General features: G+C 47.4%; 10 protein-coding genes across 10 annotated transcripts; 6 read left to right on the forward strand and 4 right to left on the reverse strand.

Annotated features, from left to right (window-relative positions):
• The first annotated feature begins 201 nt into the window (after nucleotides 1–201).
• Nucleotides 202–1,627, forward strand: SPPG_04570 (uncharacterized protein). Its single transcript, XM_016752807.1, has 4 exons — nucleotides 202–389; nucleotides 456–776; nucleotides 833–1,107; nucleotides 1,169–1,627. Exons 1-4 carry the CDS (start codon nucleotides 244–246, stop codon nucleotides 1,522–1,524), a joined length of 1,098 nt encoding a protein of 365 aa, XP_016608277.1. The 5' UTR covers nucleotides 202–243; the 3' UTR covers nucleotides 1,525–1,627.
• Nucleotides 1,628–2,649: 1,022 nt separating this feature from the next.
• SPPG_04571 (uncharacterized protein) lies at nucleotides 2,650–4,900 on the forward strand. The gene is made up of 3 exons (XM_016752808.1): nucleotides 2,650–3,280; nucleotides 3,415–4,275; nucleotides 4,339–4,900. The coding sequence occupies exons 2-3, from the start codon at nucleotides 3,462–3,464 to the stop codon at nucleotides 4,692–4,694; spliced, it is 1,170 nt and encodes a 389-aa protein (XP_016608278.1). The 5' UTR covers nucleotides 2,650–3,280; nucleotides 3,415–3,461; the 3' UTR covers nucleotides 4,695–4,900.
• A 45-nt stretch (nucleotides 4,901–4,945) lies between these two features.
• On the forward strand, nucleotides 4,946–7,388 carry SPPG_04572 (uncharacterized protein). Its single transcript, XM_016752809.1, has 13 exons — nucleotides 4,946–5,100; nucleotides 5,172–5,203; nucleotides 5,268–5,352; nucleotides 5,416–5,563; nucleotides 5,634–5,712; nucleotides 5,773–6,019; nucleotides 6,099–6,112; nucleotides 6,173–6,481; nucleotides 6,537–6,568; nucleotides 6,630–6,711; nucleotides 6,791–6,812; nucleotides 6,874–7,004; nucleotides 7,073–7,388. Exons 1-13 carry the CDS (start codon nucleotides 5,025–5,027, stop codon nucleotides 7,247–7,249), a joined length of 1,434 nt encoding a protein of 477 aa, XP_016608279.1. The 5' UTR covers nucleotides 4,946–5,024; the 3' UTR covers nucleotides 7,250–7,388.
• SPPG_04573 (uncharacterized protein) lies at nucleotides 7,329–9,395 on the reverse strand. Its single transcript, XM_016752810.1, has 7 exons — nucleotides 9,152–9,395; nucleotides 8,994–9,077; nucleotides 8,699–8,907; nucleotides 8,465–8,637; nucleotides 8,130–8,400; nucleotides 7,972–8,057; nucleotides 7,329–7,894 (listed from the first exon to the last, which is right to left on the reverse strand). Exons 1-7 carry the CDS (start codon nucleotides 9,258–9,260, stop codon nucleotides 7,363–7,365), a joined length of 1,464 nt encoding a protein of 487 aa, XP_016608280.1. The 5' UTR covers nucleotides 9,261–9,395; the 3' UTR covers nucleotides 7,329–7,362.
• A 1,237-nt stretch (nucleotides 9,396–10,632) lies between these two features.
• SPPG_04574 (uncharacterized protein) lies at nucleotides 10,633–11,785 on the reverse strand. Its single transcript, XM_016752811.1, has 6 exons — nucleotides 11,680–11,785; nucleotides 11,511–11,622; nucleotides 11,298–11,441; nucleotides 11,100–11,225; nucleotides 11,001–11,048; nucleotides 10,633–10,936 (listed from the first exon to the last, which is right to left on the reverse strand). Exons 1-6 carry the CDS (start codon nucleotides 11,764–11,766, stop codon nucleotides 10,722–10,724), a joined length of 732 nt encoding a protein of 243 aa, XP_016608281.1. The 5' UTR covers nucleotides 11,767–11,785; the 3' UTR covers nucleotides 10,633–10,721.
• A 994-nt stretch (nucleotides 11,786–12,779) lies between these two features.
• SPPG_04575 (uncharacterized protein) lies at nucleotides 12,780–15,983 on the forward strand. Its single transcript, XM_016752812.1, has 11 exons — nucleotides 12,780–13,061; nucleotides 13,123–14,054; nucleotides 14,123–14,155; nucleotides 14,217–14,271; nucleotides 14,333–14,461; nucleotides 14,521–14,652; nucleotides 14,719–14,937; nucleotides 14,997–15,046; nucleotides 15,122–15,321; nucleotides 15,382–15,432; nucleotides 15,493–15,983. Exons 1-11 carry the CDS (start codon nucleotides 12,795–12,797, stop codon nucleotides 15,624–15,626), a joined length of 2,202 nt encoding a protein of 733 aa, XP_016608282.1. The 5' UTR covers nucleotides 12,780–12,794; the 3' UTR covers nucleotides 15,627–15,983.
• Nucleotides 15,984–16,294: 311 nt separating this feature from the next.
• SPPG_09204 (uncharacterized protein) lies at nucleotides 16,295–17,888 on the forward strand. The gene is made up of 6 exons (XM_016757361.1): nucleotides 16,295–16,449; nucleotides 16,511–17,005; nucleotides 17,074–17,173; nucleotides 17,258–17,348; nucleotides 17,415–17,482; nucleotides 17,555–17,888. Exons 2-6 carry the CDS (start codon nucleotides 16,738–16,740, stop codon nucleotides 17,868–17,870), a joined length of 843 nt encoding a protein of 280 aa, XP_016608283.1. The 5' UTR covers nucleotides 16,295–16,449; nucleotides 16,511–16,737; the 3' UTR covers nucleotides 17,871–17,888.
• A 2-nt stretch (nucleotides 17,889–17,890) lies between these two features.
• Nucleotides 17,891–18,851, reverse strand: SPPG_04576 (uncharacterized protein; the record flags this gene model as incomplete). The annotated part of the gene is made up of 4 exons (XM_016752813.1): nucleotides 17,891–17,990; nucleotides 18,045–18,303; nucleotides 18,492–18,725; nucleotides 18,786–18,851. The coding sequence occupies 4 exons, from the start codon at nucleotides 18,849–18,851 to the stop codon at nucleotides 17,929–17,931; spliced, it is 621 nt and encodes a 206-aa protein (XP_016608284.1). The 3' UTR covers nucleotides 17,891–17,928.
• Nucleotides 18,852–19,561: 710 nt separating this feature from the next.
• SPPG_04577 (uncharacterized protein) lies at nucleotides 19,562–24,646 on the forward strand. The gene is made up of 12 exons (XM_016752814.1): nucleotides 19,562–20,691; nucleotides 20,760–20,817; nucleotides 20,879–20,954; nucleotides 21,018–21,759; nucleotides 21,843–22,034; nucleotides 22,112–22,138; nucleotides 22,200–22,309; nucleotides 22,371–23,258; nucleotides 23,315–23,535; nucleotides 23,606–23,829; nucleotides 23,889–24,137; nucleotides 24,199–24,646. Exons 1-12 carry the CDS (start codon nucleotides 19,723–19,725, stop codon nucleotides 24,523–24,525), a joined length of 4,083 nt encoding a protein of 1,360 aa, XP_016608285.1. The 5' UTR covers nucleotides 19,562–19,722; the 3' UTR covers nucleotides 24,526–24,646.
• On the reverse strand, nucleotides 24,516–25,673 carry SPPG_04578 (arginase). The gene has a single exon (XM_016752815.1). The coding sequence runs from the start codon at nucleotides 25,608–25,610 to the stop codon at nucleotides 24,663–24,665; it is 948 nt and encodes a 315-aa protein (XP_016608286.1). The 5' UTR covers nucleotides 25,611–25,673; the 3' UTR covers nucleotides 24,516–24,662.
• Between the last annotated feature and the right edge of the window lie 121 nt (nucleotides 25,674–25,794).

A 25,794-nucleotide genomic window follows, 5' to 3' on the forward strand; every position in this document is an offset into this window, starting at 1 on the left:
GTCAGCCGCATTCAGCCACGATTCAGGTAATCCAAGATCAAAGTTCAATTAGAACCTCGACCCCCAAGCCCAGCTCCGTTCAAAGTGTGTTTGCTTACGCAATTCGCAATTTCACCTAATTTATCTATTATTGAATTACCAAATCACATCATGTGACATTGTACCTAAAATGCCGAGGAGAGAAACCCTAACCCTAACCCTAACACTCTAGTGACAGATATTTCCTCTGCGAGAGACGCAGACATGGGCGATTCTGATGACGACCACGACATGGACAACAACAGATCAAGTGAGGAGAGTAGCAGCAGCGAGCAAGACCATGAAGACGATCTGGATGACGATGAGGAAAATGACGACTCTTTCAATCTCGGCAACGACCCAAATCTGCTGTATGTGTTATCAGCTCTCGATTAGGATACTAGTGCGCCCTGATGATTTAGTGCGTCATTTGACAGGGGACAGCTGGTACATGAATTGGAAGAACGTGAGACGAGCGATAGACAATCGACAAGGCAGACCAAGCGCTCGTCGCAGACACCAGAGATCCTACTATCTCCGACACGCACGGTCACGAGAAAACGGCAGCAGGCCACTCCGCTGTCGCAAGTACGGGAAGCCTCTCGTACTCCGACGCGTGTGACGACTCGAAGCCAGGCAAAACGTGTCACTGAAGGCGGAGGCAAGGAGGCTTCCATAACTCCAGTACAACGTACGAAACGTGCACGCCAAAAGTCAGATATCTTGGACGGATTGGATGCCGCACGGGAAGTCTTTAGGTAATGGATATGCAAATCAGGGATATTGGGCGCTTTTCTTTAACATGTGGGTTTAGTCAGAATGTACGTGATCCGATCAAGCGCGTGTACCAAGCTGTTGACGCCGAATTTCCGAGACAAGAACCTCCGACGCCGTCTCCCAGACCTGTGCCGCGGTCTAGACCCGCGACTCGTCCATCGGATGTCTTTACCAGTGATGAGGAAGAGGTCAGGGAGACAGTTGCGCGACGGGATTGTCTCGCGGAACAAAAGGCAAGAAAACGGGCAGAAAGGGGACGCAAAAGGCGAGAAAGGGAACGCGCTCGAGTGATTGCCACTCCACGCCCAAATGGTAAGATCAGGTTGGATTTTATCCTGTCAGTTTATTGTATAGTTTACACTTTTCTCGTCAGCATCTCCCACTGGAAATACGCGGACAATAGCAGCTCCGGCAGACCCTCGGCGCATGCTCGAGGTCAGTGGCGCCCGATCACCCTCTGTGACCTCTTCAGGTGGCACGGGGCCGCGACGTCGGCGCATGTGGACGCGACAAGACGAAGAAGAGCTGGAGAGGGGGCTTGAAAAGCACCAGTACCACACGAGACGCTGGCGACTGATTTTGGATGAAGGCAAAGCCAAGGGATTATTTCAGGGGCGCCATAACGTGGATTTGAATAATAAGGCGAGACAAATGAAGGAGGCCAGGCTCAAAGCAGGCTTGCCCCTTGGCGGTTTTGAGTACGCCCTTGACCGTCATCTGCATACATGAGATGAAAAGAGATTAGAATGAAAATGTGTAATGCTGACTGAATGATAATGATGCTACACAACAACTGTGCCAATATATTGGTTACGTGCTTTATGCCTTGAAATCAACTGCTGCGCCTCGGAACAAAGAGGCTTTTTACAGCTCATTCACCCCTTTAGGTTTTGCATCCGATTCTCCTGCTCCATTCGTGCCCTTGTCTTAGTATCTAGTCAAAACAACGTTGCAGGAATAGGAACATGTATTGGAGCAAATAAATCACTTTTCAAAGACATCATCCATCATGCATTTGCCAACTTGTCTATTCCTGGACGATTTCAAAAGGATTCAGAGTCAAGCCTCTTTACGGCAAAATACGGACGCAAAAAATTATTTCAATACGAGTTTCGCAATTTTGTAAATGTCCGCAAAACGCCAAAATCCCTCGTGCGTGCATGAGATTGCCCGTTCCAACGGATCAAAGGTCCGAAAACCAGTTTCTCGGTGCCATTGCCTTTTTCGTTCCATTTTTCAAAATGGTGCCAAACGAGACAGCACTGTGTTTACCTTTCCAGACGATTGCCCTCGTGCTTGACTTTTCCCTCTTTTCCACTTGATGGTCAGAATGCAATCATGTTGTCATACTTTCCATTGAATGACGGATTTGGTCGTAAGCGTTGCTGATTAAGACAAAGGGTAAACATTCACGACGAGTCAGCAGGGCAGAGGCGTTAACAATTTGGCCCCAACAAGAAAAAAAGAAAAGCTGATAGTGGGAGGCTTGGACAGTCGCGGGAGACGGAAATGTTAAATGGAGGCGGATTTGTTTCTTGAATAGCACGCAAAACGCAACGCTGGGCCCTGTTAAAAAGTTTCTCCTTGTTTGGTCTGGACTCGTTCTGTCCCCCGCAAATGTTTGTGGCCGTGTGCATTTCCACCTTCCAGGAGAGGGTCCAAGACGCGTTTCGGTACTAATCCGGAGACGCAAATTTGCGTTCGGCCACATTGGATCTCCACGACCCCCGGCTGTGTCTTTCCCAAAGTGACTATAAATTCCGTAATGTGGCTTGAATGTTGTGGTCGTCCGACAAACACCCTCAAGAATTTTATTCGCGTGCTTATCTCGATTTGCGAGCGTTTCGGAGCCATACGGAGGGGGAGGGGCGTCTTTCTTGGTCAGTTGCATACTTTCTCCCCACGCCCTAAAACTTGCGTAGTGTTTTGTTTGTTGTGTGTTCTGCCTCCCCCAGTGTGTGTGTAAAACTTCTGCCTGCAAACGCACACAAAGCAACGCACACGCACACACAGGCATTTCTTGTGGGTAAACAAGGAACCAAAAAAAAAAAACAAGGAACATCATTTCCCCCTCCGTCCTCCGTCCTTCCTTCCTTCCTAGCTCCTTGGCCCCTCCCCCCCGTCCAGCAACAAACAAAAGACTCTCTCGTGCGTTTTTCTCGTCGACTCAAAAAAAAAGAGTTCATCATCGATATCCAGAGAGCAATCATTGTCTCTTTTTGATGGACACGAGAGGGACGTGAACCCTTGGCTTTTGTTACCGGGATTTTCATACGCTGTCCCTTTTTTGCTTTTTCTTTCGAGTACCGTTCGAGGCTTTATTCCGGTGTTCGGCCTTCTTGCATTCATCCCCCAGACGAGCGAGTCGTGGTTTAAAAGGACGACACGCGCCCAAAGGTCCCTTTTCACTACGTCTACTTGCTCGCGTGTTTTATTTTTTTTTCTGTTGACGTTCGATTTATCTTCTGATACTCGTTTTCACACTGTGAGTTTCTCGTCGTTTTGTGGGTGTTGTTTTCAAGAGCGGCCCTGTCGTCGTTTGTTGGTCCTCGTTGCTGCATGCGTTTTGATTGTCGTCTCATCGACAATTGTCGCGTCTTTTTTTCGTCGCTTTGACAGATCAAGTCAAAGACCTGTCAATTCCCTGTTGTTCCAAAGGATCCGTCATGAACGTCCACCAAACCCACATGGACCCAAACATGTTTGCCGCCACGCTGGGTAATGAGTTCTCTTACGAACAATGGCTTGGTAACGATCATCAAACCGCAACGTTTATTGCGAGCACGTCAATCGAGCAGCAGCAGCAGCAAGAGCACCAACAACAACAGCAACAACAGCAACAACAGCAAGTCGACTATTTCTCTCACAACCCAACGACGCCCATGTCAGCAAGAAATACCTGGAATCCTGTTATGCCAGCAGCCCTGTTGCCGCCTTCCCCTACGTCTTCCGCACAAGACGATGAATTGCGCACGCTGCTCGAGCCACTTGACCAGCAGTATTTGACAGCCAACTTCCCGGCGCCGTCTATGGTGTCACCTGCCGTACGCTACATGACGCCGGCTGCCGAATTGCCTCCAGGCCCGTCAATGACAACGGCTTGCATGCCTCCCCAGCTGGACACTACAGCATTGACAGACAACTGGTTGCTGTTGCAGCCCTATCCACAGCCGTATCCATCCCCACCTCTACCGTTGGCGGCCGAATCCTTCTCACCGCCTCCCGCCGTTGCCTCCCTTCCACACCTATCTCGACCTGCAGTACCTTCATCTCCCAGGTCAAAAGCGCACTCGTCAAAATCCTTGGGGAAAATCGGCTCGGGTCCTTCCGGCTCTTCAGCATCCATCAAGGCCTTCCCGTGTGAAATATGCGGAAAAGTTTTCAATCGCTCCTACAACCAGCAGCAGCACATGCTCATTGTACATGCACCTGTACGCACAAAGTCATTCATCTGTACCGAAGAAGGCTGCGATAAGTCTTGTAAGTGTTTGTTTAACTTGTACAGTCATATTGCCCTGGTGCTAACTTTTTAAACCAAAACAGACTATCGTGCAGCGGATTTACAGCGACACAAACGTGTCCACGGCATTGCCAAAACGTCCCAGGACACGTCAGCTGTAGGAGCCACTGCCGTTTCTCGCTTTACGTGCTCGACTTGTCCAAAGACCTTCCTACGGAATGATCAACTCCGCCGTCACGCAAAGCGGTGTCCAGGTTCATCGTGCGCCGGCTCAATGTCGCCAAACTTACAGATTGTCACATCCTTTTGCGATGAGACGCCTTCGATAATGTTCTCTCCTAACAACATGGATGTTGTGGGCCACCAAGCCCCTCTTGTTTTCATTGCCCCGCACCCGACAGAACTGTGCAGTCGCGGATGGTCTGATCGCCTGGATTAGGCACCTGGGTCGAGTAGTTTTTCATTTGGAATACCACATTTATCTTTTTTTTTTTCTCTTCATACTTGTAAATACTATTCTTGAAGTAATGGAATGGGACATTTTTGAAAATCTGGAAGAGTTTGTAATAGGAAAAACAATTGAAGCATTCGTGGCTTGCACCTCCGGCAGCACCGGCCTGTATTATATAACCAAAGGCACATGTTGTAGACTTGTGACGTCAGCGCCCAGACACTTGGATTTCGTTGCGCGGACAGATCTCCCATCTTTCAAGATTGGCCATCACACTGAATGAACGCACAGATTGCTCTGTGGTAATCCTGTAAAACAATGAGCGCCGAACGTCCAGACACTATAGAGCTAAAGCTCTTTCACAACAATTTCGCAAAGTACGCGTTTGTCAAAGGTTGTTTTGCAGAAACACTGTTTTTTTTCGCATTGCGCATTTTTGTCCTCATAACCATCTATGCACAACAGACTCTGACCTTAGCTACGACGGGATTATCAACGTATCTCTTCAGCGACACCTTTGCAACGAGTAGTCTGAGGAAATGGCTCATTCTTTATATTTAGGCTTTCGAAAATACTTTTACAGGCTTCGATCATAAACATTTTGGAATAGAGTTTTATGATGGATCGCATTATGTAGAATTGAAGGGTGAGAACAAGAAGGTTTACCGTTACTTTTTAGTAACGGATGTATAACAGATGAAACAAATAGGCGACCAAAACCATCTTCGGGTGTTGCGGGAGACGATCAAACGGAGCGAAAATGGACGAAAGGGCATGCTTCGCTCGGTTGAGCATCAATTGGAGTTTTTGGGTATGGAAACGTCAAGCATCTCTACAATTGTGGAGGCTTCCGTTCGGTGAGCCTGGAACACTTGCTATGATGCTGGAAACCGATCTCAATGACCTCTGCCGTTTTGATCCCGGTAGCTTGTACGAAAAACTGTCCAAAGTGCACAGAATGAGGCTAAAACTTGACCATCTAAAATCCATAATCATTGTCACAAAGGTGTGTGGTCGAATCATGTTTTCTTGACGGCTGCTAAAATAGTACAAACGTGTCATTCAGCCACGAGAGCCCTCCCTTGTTCCATTAACAAAAGAAGTCGCCATATGGATAATATGTCATTTCTGCGTCGATGTATATGTGGGCGAGCCATTCAAGGAGCGGACCGAGTTTGGGTATGACTCCCTCATCAAGGATGAGACCATTAAAAAGCGCCTCAAGTTTTGGACGGAAGACGGGGTTAAAGCGAATGCTGAGAATATAAGTCTGGCGGTCACACTTGGAGGCGATGGAACTGTATTGTACACCGGTAATGTTATTGTCTGGGTACTGGAACGCATATTTCAGCAACCTCTAATAAGAGTGTTGCACCGTGTGCTGGTATTCAGCTAGCCTCTTTCAAGTAAGTCTTTCGTCGATCCTGTTTTAAGATGCCTGCAACCTAATGAAATATTGATTACAGAAAGCTGTCCCACCGGTCATGTCCTTCCATCTCGGCTCGCTGGGGTTTCTCACAAATTTTCAAATCAACGAATATCGACAGTCTCTCAAAAGCGTGTTGAGTGGAGAAGGACATCATGTTAATTTACGACAGCGATTGAGCTGTGCTGTATACCGGTGGAAACTTCCCGTCCCTCAGCCCAGTACCGTCACGCATTGTACGCGGCATGACGTGGTGCGGACAAATGGTGGATGTAAAGACTGTGAGGAATGGCCGACGGGGGATCCAGATTTTGGCACGCAGGTGTTGAATGAGTTGGTCCTTGATCGAGTAGGTTATCTGTTTGTTGATATTGCAGTTTGATATCGTTGCTAATGCTGTCCAGGGACCCAACCCAGGGCTTTTGATGCTCGAGTTGTATGTACATGATGAAAGTATCGTATCTTGGGCAAGCGTTGATCATCTTGCTGTTTTGCAGATACGTGGATAACATGTACCTCACCACAATACAAGCCGATGGTCTCGTTGTTGCGACTAGTACTGGTTCAACGGCGTATTCGGTAGGATTCACAAGACGCAATACTAAGAGCACAGCTAACATGATGCTAACATGATCTAATGGTTGACAACGAACTGCAGCTGAGTGCAGGTGGATCACTTGGTAAGTTGTATATCGCGCACTTGGGTCTTAGGAACCACTTTACGCATTCAATTGAAAACAGTACACCCCGATAAAAGTGCAATTCTGATCACACCTATATGTGCACATACGTTGACGTGCCGTCCTATGATTCTTCCTGGGCGGATGAATTTGAGGATCTGCGTGTCACCAAATAGCCGTTCAACGGCATGGGTAGGAAGTTCACATCTTGCAGCTTTTGTGGAAATGTTGAGAAACCATAATTTAATCCTGTCCTTCAGGCCGGTTTCGACGCACGCGATCGAATGGAGCTAAATAAGGCCGATTCTGTATGCGTAACGGCATCGCGATATCCGTTCTTGCAGATATGCCACGATGATCAGACAAAGGACTGGTGCCGTTCACTGATTTCTAGTCTACATTGGAATGAGCGGGAGCACCAAAAACCGTTGTTGTAGAGTGGTGCGTTACCATATTGCCTGCCATGGACTTTTGTGTTTCCAGGTAGATCCATGAAGTGTTGGTAGCTCTAGCATTCTTTGCAAGATTTCTCTTTATATTAATAGATAGTTTACAATTTCAAATGCCGTAGTCTCCTCCTCTCAATCATGCGTAAAATCTGTTCTCCTGAAAGTGCAGCCGTAGGATCGTTTAGCTTGGCACCTGGTACATCACCTTCCTCAACCCTCGTTGATAAACTCTTTCGAGCGGTCCTGGTTGTGCTGGTCCTCTTTTTGCCACTCCCCTTTCTAGCTCCCTTTTTTTGGGCGCTCCCACTTCTACTCTTTTCTACCTGGTCCAGCATTTGCAAAAGGTCCTCTGGTGTAGTCACGGATCTTCGAGGGGAAAAGATCCGCACTGCTTGTCGTCCAAGAGGTACATCCTCGTCGGGGTCTACATAATCTGGAAGTGGTGAAGGACTGGCGGTACGTGGAAGGAGATGATGTGGATGCTCATTGCTTGGGGGAGCATTGCACGGTGTTGGAGGTCTGTGACGCAAGCGTCGTGTTCGGTCGATGGATTGAAGGAGGAGAACACGGATTTCGTGAACGTTTTTATAAGCGGGGCCAAAGTAGCGGCGGAGAATGTGTTGTGGTACGTTGCTGATGATAATGAAAGGCAGGAAGAATGAGCAAAAGCTGATCAAACACATATTCACAACAAAAAAGCGGAGCGTTACCCTTGCTCAACAAGATCGATCATGGAAAGATGGTCTGGTTCGGCTTCGTTATTTTCAATTACAAAGCGAAGGCGGCGAAGCGCAATCTAAAAGGTAAATGCAATTGACATCAACATCTCCTCAATCAATGTGTGCAAAAGTGGTTTTCCAATACCCACTTGTTCAATCCTATATTGATCAATATTGCTCCGCACTGTCTGCATCTTTGTCAACGATGCTGGTAAATACGTCACAGGGAGCTTGTGTTCAGTTGCGAGCGGTAGACTGGACAGGGATACGCCAGACATCATGGGATCGTCGCTGGATGCGGTAGCCGAGGGAAGACTTTGGTTTGGCGAACGACGTGTGTGAGAGTTTGACTGACCACTACGACCGGAAAGTGGTCTTTTGGCGGACATTGGGCGAGATGGAGCTGGTGAAGCTTTCGTACTGCGGCATTTGTGAACGGTTTATATCAAAAATATGCCAAGGAGTACGGCCTCTTGTACAGTACCTTTTAGTTTCCGTCCCAGCATTTTCGGCATCCGTACTCTTTTTGATGAGTACAGCAGGGTTGTCTGGCACTTGCTCAAAGCGCAACAAGGATTTTGCGGAATCGTCCACTTGCACATCTGCCTTCCCTGATGGTGGCTCGTCTAATGAATGGTTCTCCTTTTGCTTTGATTTCTGGAATGTGCGTCAAGGTCAAACCAAGCGACAGATCGCCAAACCTAGCCTCCCAACTCGCCTGTTTCAATTCCTTCTTCCATCCCCCGTCGACCTTTTCAGTTAATCTTCCTCTCCCGCCTCCCACACCACTTCCCTCCACATCAATATCATCAGGGCCCCAGTTGAGTAGCTTTCGTGTTGGTACCGGAGAGGTGGAGGAAGCTGGGACTGGTTGGTGTCGACCAGTGTCGTAGATGGTCGCTTGGATATGTCCTAATGGTACGGGGTCTGCATCATTGCCAAAAACAAAAAAAAAAAGTCAGAAAAGTAGTTAGGTTATGACAGTTTGGACAAACGAATCAAGAGGAAGTGACCTGGAGGCTTAATATGACGTCTGGCTGCGCTTAACGGTTTCGGTACATGGGCTGAGGGAAGCTGGAAGGTGACTTTTCGCTCTGCTGTAAACAGATGGCGTGTAAATGCCTCGTCGCAGGACACCAGTCTTTTGTCTGTGTACACAAGCAAAGCACACCATTCTCCGCACGGATATCAACACCTCTTGTCAAATCAACCACCAATCGCTCCGGGCTCTCAGCCGCTGACCATCTGCCATGCTGCCCATGAACCGCATCATCAAGCATGATAGTAGCGATCGTGAAAAGAAAAAGGCAAGGAGCTTTGGACGTGCCACCATATCAGAACATGCTGTTTCGGCTTGACATGTTTTTTTTGGGAACATTTGGAATGATCCTTGATTTTTTGATCCGGGTGAGGGTCATGTCTGAGCAAATCGTGTGTGGACTTGGACTGCTGATTGCCATGTACTCAAAGATACAGTACTATGTATCGCATTTTTTTAACGTCATTGAGATGATATAGCTGAGGCGAGTGGATCAGCGCTTTCCTCAGGACAAAAACAACATCGAGGAGCAAACCGCTCTCCCCACACCCCAGCCAGGCTGCTTCAAAATATTCCATGAAGAACCTTGCGTATCATACTAGGAAGAAGAAACCCATATGAGAATAGCGTAATTGGAAGGCATCAGCTGGCGAGGGACGATGAACAAGTGCAGGTGTATCTCAATCTGCTATGATGCCTCGCAGGCACTCGAGAATGCCTAAATATTGGCGGGCAGAGTGTTTGATGAGGATACGTAGGGGAGGGACAAGCAAAAACAGTGGCATAAAAGTGTACTGATCAAGTATTGAAGGATTCAATTTCTCCTCGGCCAAACATCAAAGAAATGGGACACATTCCTTGTGACATGCAACACTTCAATAGCCGGGACTGCCTGTCCTCTCCCAACGCGCAGCATTGGCTACCGCTGGTGATAAACTCCAAGTACAGCCTGAGACTAAAACAGCTATCATATCATGGAGGTCTCTTTTTCGGAAGATGAAGCCTTTTGATGGTATCTCCACTGACCAGCGTGACTATCCCAATTCCAACAAATCACTCCGCGACTGCGCGGCAGTCCCACCAAAGGAATATTTAAACCCACCATCACATACAACCTCTTTTCCGCATTTCTATTCTCCCTACTTGTTCAAAGTAGGTCGAGATACCCACAGCCGCTGAGTGATGGTGATGATAGCAGGTAAGTTATGGTAAAGGACGAACGATCGAGTACGTATTTATGTATTCTCCGTGTCCTCATGTCTGTAACCGTTATATCTGACAGCTGGCCTGTATTCTTTTGTTTATACTTTTTGAATGGAAGGATATTTGGGGTACTGGGTGAGGTTGTTTGGAGAGGTTTGGTTTTTTGAGATGCTGTTAGTAGTTGGAATATCATGGTGCGCTTTCAAACCTCCTGGTGTTGGAATATGACGCTGTTATTCTGTTTGAATCCATGATGCGCAAAATGGCAATGCCAATGCCATCAACTCTGGCATCCTCGCGCCCTAAGTCAAGTGGTGACGTTTATGTACCTAAACATTCAACTTTTGATTCTTCATTAAAATAGAGAGGAAAAGTGTGCATTGGCCAAGATAAATGTAAAGTATTTCTGTCTGGGTGTTTGGCAAAAGCAGCATGTATTCTTAAGGTTATCGATACAATTCCAGATATGTATCCGGAAGAATTAAATATCTGACAAGGCCTATTGTTGACTGGTGTTCGCATTACCAATATCGTCAACAGATGTTGCTGCTTCCCGCCGATGCATGGCATTACCTGCGGCAGACACAGGAACAGGTAACGAGGTCTGGCTGCTGTCTTTGGATTCGTCGTGTACGTGGGATGTCGTGGAGGCCTGATGTACCCGAGTGTATCGCTCAGCGTTACGCAGATGTGGAGACGGGGTGGATCCTGGTGCTGCGGGATGAACAAGGGGTTAGCGAGTAGCCAGAGGAATTCGCATGATGAAATTAGCACCTACTTATGAGATTCTTTTCGGACGACACCCATTGGCGGACCGGCGCCTTGTCTTTTCCAAGTGAATTCAATGTTACGAAATAATATAAGAAAATCATCTTACCAGTGCCTCTACATGAAATGTACAATGATATATCTCTCAAAATTTCAAGGACCTCCCTATCCGTAAAGTTTCCTTCGAATCGCTCCGCACGCGGGAGAATGTCGACACCCGCGCTTGCTGCCAGTCCTTTGTTCAAAACAGCGCTTTTTTAGACTTCATTAACCATAATCATGTGTATCGGAAACAAAAGAACAATACCTGAGTCCAGCTCAGGTGCGGAAACAGCCATCCCGCCCATGGCGCCCGTGACTTCCTCCAACCCTGTGTCAGAGCTACCGGTTGAAGTCGACAGATGTACCCGGACTTTAAGAACGGACGAGTCGTCTTTAGCATCATTTCGTACTATGAAAATGTTATTTGTCATTAGAATGATCGGGACAGATAGCACAATGCCAGCAAGTCCAAGCTTACGAATCTCCTCGACATCCTCATTTGATGCAACCGTAATCACGTCTCCATCCGCATCACGATACTGCAGACAAAACGAATCTTCATACTGCGGTAGTTGGTATAGATTGAATATCTAAGAGGAACAACCGGTTACCTCACGCAACACGGATCGATAGTCATGTATACGCACCTTGCGTCGAATAGTCTGATATGTAACCTGTGATCGCTCGATACTAAACCGCCGGCAGTCATCTTTTAACCAAGCTTTTACAATCATGATCTGATGCTGTGTTGCTGGTTTGGCGCACGCATTATGATGTCCAATGATTGACGATGAACGACATCATGATAAATGGCACGACCGGGGCCAGTGCTCATAGAGTATCTGATATTACATTAACGCAAAGGTATTTTACATTGCCATATCTGCAAAGCTTTTCGGATAAATTACTTAAATTGGCGGAATGCAGCATTTAGTTAACGTTGATTCTATTTTCAAGCCACAAATATTCATATTGCCTCAATGCTCGGACAAGTAAACCTGGAAATGTTTTCAATTAGCAAGGCACTCGTCCCAAACCCTGCAGTGTGTCCTCCACACATTCCAGTAACTCAAGTACTACACGAGGAAGTATCAGGCGGTGTTCTTGCCGGACAACCAGTGTTCAAATATCGTTTAAAAAGGGACTTGGGGAGTTGCACTCACTTGACAGGACTGAGCGTGATTCGAAAGATACGCTTCTAACCTTCCAAACGGTATACCAGTACCTAACTGTACCCCAACGGTAAACCGTAGCACTGAAAGTAAGAGTACAAACGTAAGGGACATTGAGAGTCTGCTTTTTGAAATATGGACACAAGAAGGCTTGTTTTCACGACGCTGGGAGCGGTGAATGGACACTTTCATCAGTCAATCAGTAGAAATATGAAGTGCACTAATAAAGAGATACGCATATCCCTCATTGTCACCTCTCTTACCTTCTGCTGGGCTTCGTTTTGTAAAAATCTGACGTTACAACTAACCGCCCATCCAGTTTCCTGCAGCCATCTCTCAACCATTTCTGCATGTCCGATCCTCCGCTCGAGATTGGAGAGTGATTAAAATGATGTACTGGGTAAAGACGACACCTGTGTGTTTAAGATCTGCTGGAAACACTGGACGTAAAGAACATGCAAGCACTGAGGACATTTGTCGATGATTGTAAAGTCCGACACGAAGCACAGCCACTTGTAATTTAGCCTAATCAGTATGAAATGAAGTTGTTTTGACATCCAAGCTCTTCTGCTCTTGGGCAGTGCTACAGGATGGAGCGGGGTAACATTGGTAGCATTCCCTCGGTATTTCAAAGCTCAATTCTCCGAGCGGACTCTCGAGACCATACGCCGTTATGGGATGGCCCCGGTTCTGGGCAGCGTAGCAGGTCTCGAGGGCGCTTCGTCCCCGACCGAAACGTTATTCCGACCACGCCCTGTCCTAGATGCGGAAAAATGGGGCACTGGGCTCGGTATTGTCCAAATCAGTCAATTGGCGAATCCCCACGAAGACCACCTTCCTGGCATACTGGGCGAGAGGTTGGAAGATTGGTACTGCAACACCCCGGAAGAAGCGCACTAGACTCATGCTTACGTTTAGGCTACCGGAAAGAGGCCTTTTTCTTCAAGAGATTCAAATCTATTTGGGACTAACCGCCATGACTTTGGCCACCAGCCAGTGAATTATGACGTCAAAAACAAGAGGCCGAGACTGGATTCACCGTCTTCCAGTCCAGAGGTGATACCAGTCAAGGAAGAGGAGGAAGATCAGCCAGTCGCCATTGCCGAGCCAGTCATCCGCGAAGGTTCGCGCAGAAGGTCACCATCGCCAAATCCCCATGGTGAGAACCTTCGTGAGGAGAGACCGCCTCCAGATCCATTTGAAAGCCTTGTTTCACAACACCAAGATCTGCAGTTGGTGGGTTCTATGGTAGCCCGTCGTGGTGCGGATGAAATGCCACTTCAAAGATCAGAAAACGCAAATAAAGCATCTTCATTAAGCTCCAGTTCCGGAGAGGAATCATCAGATTCAGAGGCTGAGGGACTAAGTCTTGCTCAACTAGCCATTCAGATGGAAAGGCAGCGGCATCGCTTTATTATATTCACCGACAAAGCTCGCCGGGCATCTCGGAGGATTGCAAGGCTCACAAGACTTTTAGAACGAGCGGCGGCAAAATCGGCGTCTGAAGTATCACCGCGGTCTACAATAAATGGCAGATCTCCACGATCCAAACATAATCATTCGTCGCAAATGCAGGACACGCCAGCGGCGGTACAGGCCGGGCCGTCCGAAGGCCATACTGAACTCAGTTCGCCTCAAGGGAGCTCTCGACGTCAGACAAAATCTAGCACTGAAAATGGCCGTGACGAGTCCTCCAGTTGGCAGCCTGAGACGAAACGCACGATATGCACGTTGTACAATTTCAACCGCAGAAAGGTCGGAGAGTTTACGCGAAAGCCTCGATCACTATTATTACCACCAGAGAACCCAGGTCCAGTTCAAGATACTGTCATAGCATCTACTCTCGACGGGTATGCTACAATTGGTGCTACTCTTTGGTAATGGTATCTGGTACATTTTACTAATTTGCTCCTTCTAGCCATCTGCATTTATTTGACCAACGTGGCAAGAGGTATCATGTCTGTTTAAAGTGACCGTAGGCGTTTGTCGCTAATGGGTCTTTTGCGCCATAGTCAATTCCAGTCAGTTTTACATGAGGAACTGAGGAATTACTGGTCCGAAGATATTGTAAGTGAATCAATTCCTATTTCTACCGTCTTCAGTACTGAATAAGTAAATCGGGATTCAGGCCTGGGTATCCCCAAACGTCCTTGCTGTTGCTGCTGCCGACAAGTCTGCACAAAACTCCACCAAAGGCGATAAGGCGTCCATTGTTCCCCATCAATTGGCACTCCTTTATGATTGTTCAGTAAAAAGGGTGCGCTGACTGTCCCCAACCCTCCGTCCCCGATATTTCTATTGACAAATGCATGACAGGGGAAATTCACCTACAAAGTACAGCATCTAAGAAACAACATGCCCCACGATAGAGGCATTGCCCTTATATACCCGTTCGCCAATCTGGGGAACAAAACCCGTTGGTTAACTGGTGGAATGGACAAGAAGATCGTAAGTCTTACGGTGTGTTCTGAGTCGTTAGCCACGTCGTTTAAGGATGTCTCGTTCACTTTCCAGTTCTTGTGGAGTTTTGATGGGTCCTTTTGGGGGAATCAGGATGACTATACCAAGGTCAATCATATTAGCATTCACACGGAGCATACCTCGGCAGTCCAGGGAATATATTACAATCCGCACAGCGAGGTACTATATTCTGGTGGTCTGGACTCGCGACTGGTTGGATGGTCTCTGGCTGAAGGGAGAAATACGCTACCATTCGAACGTATGGAGGGAAAAGTAAGTAGAGTACCTGCAACTTTCAGAGCGCAAACATTTTTCAACATCCCATCATGTAGATCAGGGACATCAGCGGCATTCCAACACATCCACAGCTGTTGCTTCTCGGGTAAGTTGGAAAAAGTCCTGTCCTGTACTGCCTGTCATGTCAACGATTCGCTCATTTTGGTGCTGTATCGTCCAGATTCGCGGAAAGCAAGAACCAGATGCGCTTATGGGATGAACGGGAGAGAAAGGTTGTTCTGACTTTTGGTCTGAATGAAGGCGCGAGCGAGGATTCGAGTAGGTCAGATAGCACGAAATATAGACATCATTCTGTGCATCCCAACGGATATCTGGTTTCTCTCGGCCACATCCGGGATGGCACTGTCGCCATTTGGGACAGTAAGTTTAAAAGGACTTTCCATTTTCTCCGCAAACAGCTCATGATTTTCAACTCTCCAGTGAGACACACCGGCGTACAACAGGGACCTGCACAATCATTGAGCGGCCATAGTATGTCTGCATGTGCAACAATTTCTCGCGAGGGACGTTACTAATCCTGCATTGCAATAGCCAAACGAGTCATAGTGGCAAAATTCAACGAATGGCGGGGGAAAAGCTCAATCATATCACTGGGCCTGGACAATAGCTTGGTGTTTACGGATTATCAGCTTCGAACGGAGGAGATGCCAAAGCAGTTACGATGACATCGAGTAGAACGAAGCCGGTGTGACCTGTGAATCCGAATTTCATCTCTGATACGTTACTGAACGTGGGCGGACGCTTTCATGCACCATTGATCCTCGATCGGCATTATCATCAAATATTTAGCCTGAAGCAAGCGGTTGAGTAGTAATCATTCAGTCAAATCACAAGGCCACTGGACGTTGTGTGCAAAGGCAAGCAATAGCTAGCGTTGCCATGTTCATCCTCCTGTGTACAGTTTAGGATATTGCATCCTTGCAAATAGAGAGCTTAGATATCCGTAGCGTTAGGGTTAGACTATCGTCCAAATGCATTGTAGAAGGCGACATGATCGGGCCCATTACATAACCTGTCACATGACCTTACAATCTCGTTGCGCGAAGGACAATGCAGCAGGACTGTGACATACGGTGTGGGAAAATAGAAATGTCAGTGCCACGAAGCATTGCAGCCAGTTGAATTAACCACATTTATTGTGAACCTCACGAAGATAAACAAAAAGACGGGTCCAATACCTGCGAAATGAACGGATTGCAATTACTATCCCTTTGCAGCCATCTATGAGAGGAATATTCTGCAGATGCCACCTGCATGACGCTCCATGACTCAATCTATCCGCTCTTTTTTCTATATAAACCCCCGCTGTTCTTCTTCCCTCTTGTTTCTTTATCCCTCGACTCGCAAGCATCTGTGCAACTCTTCTCATCACGACTGTCGGTCGAATCATGAGAATACAGATGTGGTGGTGCCAAGGACCTCGCCCACCCGACTACAACAACATAACCCCTTGCAAACGCTGCTACTACTATATTGCTACGATTGCAGGTATGCATTATCTTTGTATTTTCCCACGCCCGTATTCCGAGTCTAATTCTGGTTTAATTAGTATCTGAACATCCAAGAATTTCGGAATCAAGGGCTTAGTAGGATTTCTCTCGTGTGGTGGGCTTAGTTACCCGTTTAGAACAACCGTAATGTATTGCATGTGTCATTGGGCCTAGTGGTACTTAGTTGTAAGGAGGGAATTACTTGGCTTTTCCGGGCTGGTTGTCGCCAGTCTATTCCCTGGTGTATTGTGTTGTGACATTTGTTATTGCCAATACACTACACACGATGCTGCCCATTCTCGTACTTCCCTTGTTGATAATAGCGCTTTCCACGGGTCCTCTCGTATACCTTCTCTTCCTATTTTCCCGTCCGACCTCGGCATTTCGCAGTTCATTTATTCCTCTACCTCTCCGACCGCCTTTAAAGCAATTCAATCGACTCTCTGTCCTTCTTGTCACAGCCCACCCAGATGACGAGTGCATGTTTTTCGGACCAACGATAGTGCAATTGATTGAGCATGGTGCTGAGGTTTCCGTATTATGTTTGTCTTCAGGTGTGAGAGTTGACGCACCATGTGTGAAACTACGGCAGTACACGCTAACAAGCTGTGCTGCGTTGTAGGGAACGCGGATGGGATAGGCGCTGTACGAAAAAAGGAACTTCTGGAGAGTTGCAAAAAGTTGGGAATACATTCATCCAACGTGACTTGCTTAGACCACCCGTGAGTTCTGAGTCGTAGGAAGGCGACATGGATACAGACCATGCAGACTGCAACCGTGCTGAACATCAATTGCCGGATACATAGACAGTTGCAAGATGACCCGAAAGCTTGGTGGAAGGCATCGGTGATAGCAGAGGTCCTCGATGCACACATTGGAGAGCGTAAAGTAGATGTGGTGCGTGTTGCGAGGATGACATGATCTTAGGCAGCGAAAGAATTTATGGTTTTTCCAACTCCATAGGCCATCACCTTTGATAATGGAGGGATTTCAGGTCATCCAAATCATAGAGCTCTATTTGAAGGCATTCGGTGTGTTCCTGTCGTTTGCTTTCGTGGCATCGATCACATTTACTTATATACATAACCTACCAATATCATTAGGTACTTTCTCAATCTGCCTGCGTCGTCTTCTACATCTCCGCGTCGTCAAATACCGCATTGCTATGCCCTCAAGACTGTTTCTTTGCTTCGGAAATACTTGTTCATAGGGGATCTCGGTTTGACGATTGTACCACATTTGCTGTTTCGCGCGCGGGATGGCAAGAAGAGCCACTCGGCAGTGTTTGTAGCGACTCCTCAGCAGTTTTTTCAAGCAAGAACAGCGATGACGCGACATAAAAGCCAATTAGTCTGGTTCAGATACCTGTACATTTTATTCTCTAGATACATGATTGTAAATGAACTGGACAGAATATAGTACACTGTCTTTAACATCGTCTGTTTATGATGAGTCTATGATTGTATGACGGGAGTATTCACGGTCGATGGGGCTCAAGCACCGTCCAGGCTTTTGTTATTCGAGTGAAGAGCACGACATCTGAAGTAGTCCATCAGCGATTAATGCTAATATTGCCAAGACAAAAACACTCACAGGTCAGGGAAAGATCATTGAAGGTAGACTTTATATGTAACCATTCCAGCGCATCGAGTTCTTTCACTGCTTCTTGAAAATCCTGAACTCTTTTATGTTGTACGCAGCTGGTAACAAGTGTTGCCCGTTTGGAGAAATACTGGTGGATAGAGTCTGCGATGGCAAGCGCCGAGTCCTCTGCAGCGGTCAGTTCTTTAAAGATCGATTCGTGAACTAGCTTCGCAAATGTACGGCCGTCGTCGATATAGAGAAGATTGAACTGAATGAGACATGTGCCATTAGCCAAGTTTCATTAATGCTTGGCGAGAGTGTGCTTGCCTGAAGCCAGCTCTTTATTTTCCCGCACAGATCAATCATGTCAGACAGTTCAGGTTTGAGCAATTGCACTATCTCCACAATGCTTGCATTGCTCGGAACAGATTCAGAATGGAAATTTTCCATCTCTACATGCAATTGTTTGACAGACTCGTTCGTGTCTTCTTCCATTCCTTTCACCTCATTCTCTATACGTCGCTTCTTCGATGATGAGGGGTCCCTCTCTGACCCTGCCGTCCGTTTTGCTGGGGAGATCCGGTGGACATGACTGATGCCCGCTGAATTAATCAAGGGAGATATTTCCATTAAATGCCGAAGATGCTTTATTTTGTGCGGAATGCCTGTATAAACAGCCTGGTGCGCCTCCTGACAAACGGGTCTGAGGAGTGTGGCGGGGGCAGTCATGGAGCAAAACTCCAAACATACCTTTCGCATATCCTCAGCGTATGAGTTAAAAAACTGTTTATATTCCTCTGAATTGGTGACGGTCATATCTCATCTGTGAATCTCTAGAAAGATGGTTCAAGGAAAACCCTCGGAAACGACGAAGAAGAGCAGGCAACGTAAACCACCGATTGTAATAAAGCTATATATGGACTAATGATCAACGTGATTCCGCTGCTTACGTGCGCTCCCGACGTTTGAACATGTTGTTCGCTGAGAGCGAGAGGCTATGAGATTTGAACGTTGTTTCACAGTTATCTGTCGTTCAAAAAGTAGAGGCAAGTAGTTAATAGTACCCAATGGATCCATACGAAGTACTTTTATTACAATGGACCAGAATCAAAAGTCAACCTGGGTGACCTCTTGCAAGTTATGTACAGTAAGATATTCAGTACAGTAATAAAATTCTAAGAGGAAAGAGTATCCGGGCAATGCGTTAGTCGTTACTCGACAGATTCTGCTCTTCCTGTCAGTTTTCGTTATGACATAACAGACGACCCCAGTAATATGCAAATGTTAAGAGTATTAGCCAGATCTAGCTATGGGCCCCCTCAAGGCACTTTAGCTTGATGGAGGCCGTCTTCTTTGTCTACAGTTGATGCCAATTGTCCAGCATCGGGCGAAAAGCTAAACAGATGTCAAAAGCGCAGAAAGTCTTTCTTGTTCAGACGCGACGTCTGCCTCCTCGGACGTGCCAGTCGGACATTGAGTCAGTGGCTTAGACCAGACATGATCGCGTCTCTCGTCTTTCCTCACCAGCATTTGCACCATTTGTATTGGGGCATGACAACAATAACAACGGCTCAAAAGCAGCTGTAGTGCGACCAATTCATTCTTCATTTATTATTGGTATCTGGCCGCATAATTACCTGGCGGCACCGGTCGCATCTTTCTTCTAACCTGCAGGTTGCATTCCGTCATGGACATAACGTCACCTGAAAACCTCGAAGGCATACTCGAAACTGAAGGCTGCAGTGCAAAAGTTGCAGCTGCATATGATGGCATTTTGAAGGATTCTTCAGCGGTTCTGCCAAAAAATACGGAAGGTGGAGATGTCTCTTCAACTGATGTGGTTCCTCCGAAGCGACGCCCAGCTCGTACGTATGGAAGAAAGTCTGCCGAAGACACAAGAAAAACTGATGGAGAAGGCAGTGGTGATACATCCAATGCTATGGACAGCGGACTGATGCAACTGCTTGACTTGCCGATACCCATGGAGGGTATTGAAGAGACCTACGGCAAGGCGGTGGAAGGCGTGATGAACTCGCTGATACACCAAGATGGAGGGTCAGAAGAAGATGACGATGAGACAAGAACATTCCCCGCACGTATTCAGTCGTCAGATGCTGGTGTTCTACCTGAGCATACGGATCACCGCGCGCCAAGTTCGACATCTTCACCGCCAACCGCAATGCTAAACGATGACGGCCAAACTGACGATACCGATGACAACGAGCCTGATATTCGATCATTTAGACCGCGCGGTCGTATTGGTGCGATGCGAAAAAGGATTGAAGCATCTGATAATGTCGTTCAAAATGGGGATGACGTTTCGCCAAAGTCCATCACAGCGAACAAATTGCAAATGCTGGCCGAAAAAATGCGTGCAAGGAATAATCCTTCAGATTCAGCGGCCGCGGATGTTAATGATAGCAGAACTGAAGATCGGCCCGCAAATGATGTGATTGATTCCCTCTTTGAGGATGATTCAGATAACGAGCTACCAAATGTCTCTGAAGGGATTATGCAGAGAAATTCATCAAGGAATCAGTCGCCAGAGGCCGATCAAGAGAGTGATTCTGACGTGCTCTACGACTCGGATGGCAACGCTTTGTACGAAGAGCCTCCCAAATCCAGCTCCAAAAGACGAAGCAAACATGGGAAGGATGTGAGTGTAATGAAGCTATGGGTTGTACTCTTGATATTTGTGTTCATCGGGTCATTACGGTATGTCAGCAATCGTCTGAAGAGCAGCTACTTGAGCTACGGAAGGAGACAGAACGGTTATTGAGAAGTACGTCTTATAAAAGTATGGAGTTGCGGAAAATCAAACTCATTCGTTTCTTGTCTCACAGGCACCATTGTTGATTTGCCTCAGAGGCAGAGCAAGCTGACGATAGGAAACTTTCTTGCTGCTCGGGGTATCAGTCGGTAATAATGGCAAATGCAATTAGCAAAAGGTTGTTCAGAATATCTCGCTGACGTTCTGTGAAGGTCTGGTACAATGGGAACTAAGACTAGTAACTTTGAAACAACACCTTCGAATCATGACGTCGATGCGAATAGTGTACCTGAAGAATCACAATCTCATGAGCCGCCACTCCAGGAATCGCCATCTCAAGAAAATCCGCCACCACCTGCTGCTATACAATCTGCTCCGGAAGAACATCTTCCTGAGGAAAGTCACCTACCACTACCACTACCCAAGAGCCGAAATCCCAATCTACCACTGCCCCTCAAAGTGGACAAAATCATTTCCAAATCTAATTTGCGAAGCATCGAAGAAAATAACCGAGCAATAGCCCGTCGTCTGGTCCTGAAAGCCGACCTCAATGATGATGATGAAGGAGAAGAGGAAGACTTTTTGGAAGTTATTCAAGTGAAACAAAATGAGGGTGAGCCCGAGTCAACAGCGAGCCATAAAGTCCCCTTCGCGCAGCCGATGAGGATGAGTTCACGGGCTTTATTGAATCAGCAGTTGATTCAGCGGAATGTCCAGCAGGCCAAAAAAAGGAGGGAAGAAGAAGAAGAACAGCGGCGTCTTGCCCTTGAGGAGCGGGAGAAGCAGAAAGCGAAGAGAAAGGAGGAGCGTCGGGCAGCATGGCTGGCAGAAAAGGCGGAGAGAGAAGGGAAGACGGATCAAATTGAAGAGGGTCAAGGAGATATCAATGCAGAGGACGATGACGTGGCTGTACTGGTAGCTGGCACGGAAGAGGATGCTAACCATCGTAGCAAGGTTCGTTTTCGTTTCCAGCTACTTTTACACTTTCCCTCTACCCTTCGGTATAATATGACCGTCCCAAATATTGCGCAATTCAGGGCGAAGACATGAGAGACCGAACCAACGAAAATGACGTAGAGACAAGTGACCGACGCCCTGCGGCACGTCGACTATTTTCCGGTGATGATGCGCGGAGACCGTTCACTGAGTTGTTTCGAGACAGGGCTGCAAGTGATTTGAGCGAGGCCGAAGCACGTAGAGACGAGACGGGTGTTCATGATGGAGATGAGGTGAGTTGATCATCCTTACTGTTAAGTCGCAGAGTGCCCATCCTTATGTTTGCTGGTGGCGTATCGCAAACTCTTAGGACCGGGCGGACACTGCCGACTCTCAGGTAAGGTTCCCTCATTGCAGTACCAAGAGAACACATGCTCAGGCGTCAATCTCGTGTCTAGGCTTTCCTGTTGAACGCCATGCGCGATAATAGGCAAGAGGTCCAGAGTCAGGATATAAATCATAAAGTACATTTGAATTACAGCTACAGTTTTGATACTGCGTCACAAGAGTAAGTGACTATTTTGTTCATGACAGCACTTTCGTATGCCTCATATTAATAGTTATCTAAGGCTGTTGAATACACAAGACACCCAAGCAGTGCCGGTTGATGAATCAGAAACAGATCCTCCACGACCGCCGGCCGTGGTCGTTCCAGCCCCCAGTCCAGCCGCACCTAAAAGGGTGGGAAGAATGAAGGGCAAAGAGGGAAAGCCTAAGGCAGGAAGCTTGATGTACTTCTTTGAGAAGGCGAAACAACAACCTGCATCGCTCACATTGACAGACGAGAACGACGATATGGATGCCACGTGTCCAGCAGGTGCGGGAGAATTGAGGGCCATAGGAGGGCTAGTAGGAGCGAGAGACGCATTAGATGAGAACTCAGGGTTGTTGGATATGCTGTCTGGGCAATTTGATGACGAACACGTCCGTAATTCACAACAGGAAGCTGGAAGTGGCATGGACGAAAACGATGACGTGTTTGCAGCACTTTTGAGAGATAGTAGTGATGAAGAGGACAGTGTGGGAGTAGAGCACAAGAAAGTGGCTGCTCGCATGGTTGATGAGAGTGATAGTGACGATAGCGAGCAAAATCCGAGTGATGCAAGGGAGGAGGATCAAGAGAACCACAACGGTGAGCATTCAACTCCCACGTCATTTTCCCAATTGCTGCATACCTCGGATCCTTTGGACGACTCCCTGCAGTCCATGAGAGATCCTCCGGATATTGTTAGTAACCGCGCGGAATCGAGCACGACCATTATATTGGGAGCTGAAAGACAAAAGGAGAAGAGTGTCTATGTCGATGCAGAGGCCGAAGAGGAAGAAGACGAGTTTTTCGGCCTTGGCGGTGCAGATGGAGATGAGGTTGGCGAAGCTCTCGATCAGGATGATAAGGACCTGGTCGTCAGCGACGAGGAGATTTCCCAAGGGTTCCAAGAGATTTTGGATCTTCATAGGTGGGACCCTTTGTAATGCACGGGTAAAGAAGACTTATTGACAGTGGCTGTGTCAGGCAACAAGTTCAAGAAGAACATGAGAAAGAAATTACGGAGCTGTTGAACGACGTAACCACTGGCAATTTGCGAAAGCGCAAAGCAAGACGGTCAGAAAATGGTGGATTTTTAGATGACAGCGATGAGGATGATGAGCTCTTACTCGCACGGATACGAGCGAGAGGCTTTATTGAGGAGAGGGAAAGCCTTGGTGATGAAGCGAGGGGATTGGAGATGTATGGTCAGTTCAATTGTGCTGCGTTTTCACCATGCGACCGGTCACTGAAATAATCAATTCATGTGCCATGCAGCGGCGAATCCTGAGACGGCAGCCTTTGCAAGGTGCTTTCAAAGCACATGTGCCGTTAAGGAGGGCTTTTTGTCGTCGGATGAGGATCCAGAACCAGAAGGCAAGGCACCTGCGGTTGGTCTCACGAGAAAAGTACATCGAGTTAGGACCCGTGATAAGCGTGATCGGGGAGGAGAGGATAGCGACGAGGAAGATATGGATGCGGCAGTGACAACGGGCGCTAAGGTGCGTCTCTATTTTGTTTACAGTTGGAGATTACAGTCGGCGCTAATCCTTAGACAAAGCGAGCGAGGTTGGAACGATATCGCACATGGCCATTGACTGATGAAGCAGATGACGTTGAAGAAGGACAGAGTGGAGTCAGAAGAGAGCTTTTTGGAGCCGAACTCAGCATCAGTTCTGAGAAACCAATGCAATTCGAGGAAGAGAGAATTGATGTTTTGGCACAAATGATGGAAAGAAAAAGAGCGAGAGCCATGACTAAACTTTCCCGTCAAGCATTAAGGGCGAGAAGCCCCGGAAGGGTCGAAATGGTCAGCACCAGAGATTCCATACATATCTGTGCCGTTTGGGCTCACATTTACGTCTGTGTAGATCTCGCGAACCACTGAGTCGTCCCGTATATTCATGAAGCTTTCCGCTAAAGGTGGGTCAACGACGGGGTCAGGTGCCGCGGGATCCACCTCTCCTTCCAGAAAGAAGCGGTCTGTTTCGTCCATGTCTGGATTTAATGATGGCGGCACGGCGGATGTTAGCGGGAGAAGGGGCGGAATGGGCTTCAGGGTTGGCGTTGAAAAGAACATTGAGGAGGCACCGGTTACCAAATCGAAAGGAAAGAAGAAGCGGGGAGATATGAAGGAAGGAGCAAGCAACCAACGGTTGTTGGGACTGTTCTCCAGGGAAAGAAGCTTTAGGACTTAGCTGTCTGTACAATAAATAGACGTGTGATTGAGCATACACGCTTCTTACAGATAGCGGCAGATGCGAGAGAGCAAACATTCGTGTATATACAAATATTTTATATTATCGACCGTAACGCCCATCTTTCCAATTAAACCCTACAAGAGTGTCTCCCCCAGCGCTGTTCGCGTCAAAGAGCACCCGATCTGAATGGTTTGAAGGACGTACGCCTGATCACCCAAAAGAGGATTGACTTCCATAATATCCACCGCAACCAGGTTTCCTGTTTCGTATACCGCCTCGCAGATGAAATGTCCTTCTCTAAACGTCAGTCCACCGCGGACAGGCGTTCCCGTTGCAGGTGCAACGCTTGGGTCCAGCGCGTCGACATCAAATGACAGGTGAACGGGCTTGTCGCGACCAAGGTAGTCTAATGCCATTTCAACGACTTTGCCGATGCCGTATTTGTCAACCTCGTGCATGCTGAACGCTTTGATGTTGTTATCCTTTAATATTTTCTTTTCTGGTACATCAACATCTCGAAGCCCAATATATACAATTCTGTTTGTTGGCAGACAGGGTGACAGCCATTCAAATGACGGGATATTTCGTGCGCCGGGTAGCCCCATTAGGAAGGAGACTGGACAACCATGGAGGTTACCAGTTTCGGTCGTTTCAGGAGTGTTGATGTCCGCGTGTGCATCGACCCAAATGACACCAACATCTGGGTATACGGCAGCACTTCCACTAATAGTTCCCATCGCCAGGGAATGATCGCCGCCCAGCGTCAGAGCAAGATGACCTTTTGCAACGAGCGATTTTACAGAGTCTGACACGGATTTGGTGACCGCGGAGACATATCGTGCATTTTTCAGCTTCCCTATATCTTGATCGGATGGTGGACGGAGGTGCTCGTATGTAGGAAACTTTTCATCGATATCAACATTCCAACCAAGGGAAGACAGTTGAGACGGGAGCCCAAACTCCACGAGACGCGCAGGACCTTGTTCAACTCCTCCGCGTGGTTGTCCACCCGAGAATGCTGCTCCTACTATACCGACCGTGTAGGGGGCTTTCAAAAACTTGTGGTGGGTCATGTCCGCCATATTCTCTATTGCGTGTGAGATATTTTTCGTAAGATGATGTTGGTCCAGATGCTGTTTGTGAAGGGTATGGAAGGCCCGACTTTGGAGGTCCTTTTATCTGCACTGGAGCGTTACGTAAGCTATATCCCGTCATTCCAAATTGAGCCAGTTCCCGTGACGGGCGCAGCCAAAGATGAGCTCTTTG

This window comes from Spizellomyces punctatus (assembly GCF_000182565.1).
Source record: "Spizellomyces punctatus DAOM BR117 chromosome Unknown supercont1.7, whole genome shotgun sequence".
Lineage (NCBI taxonomy): Eukaryota > Fungi > Chytridiomycota > Chytridiomycetes > Spizellomycetales > Spizellomycetaceae > Spizellomyces > Spizellomyces punctatus.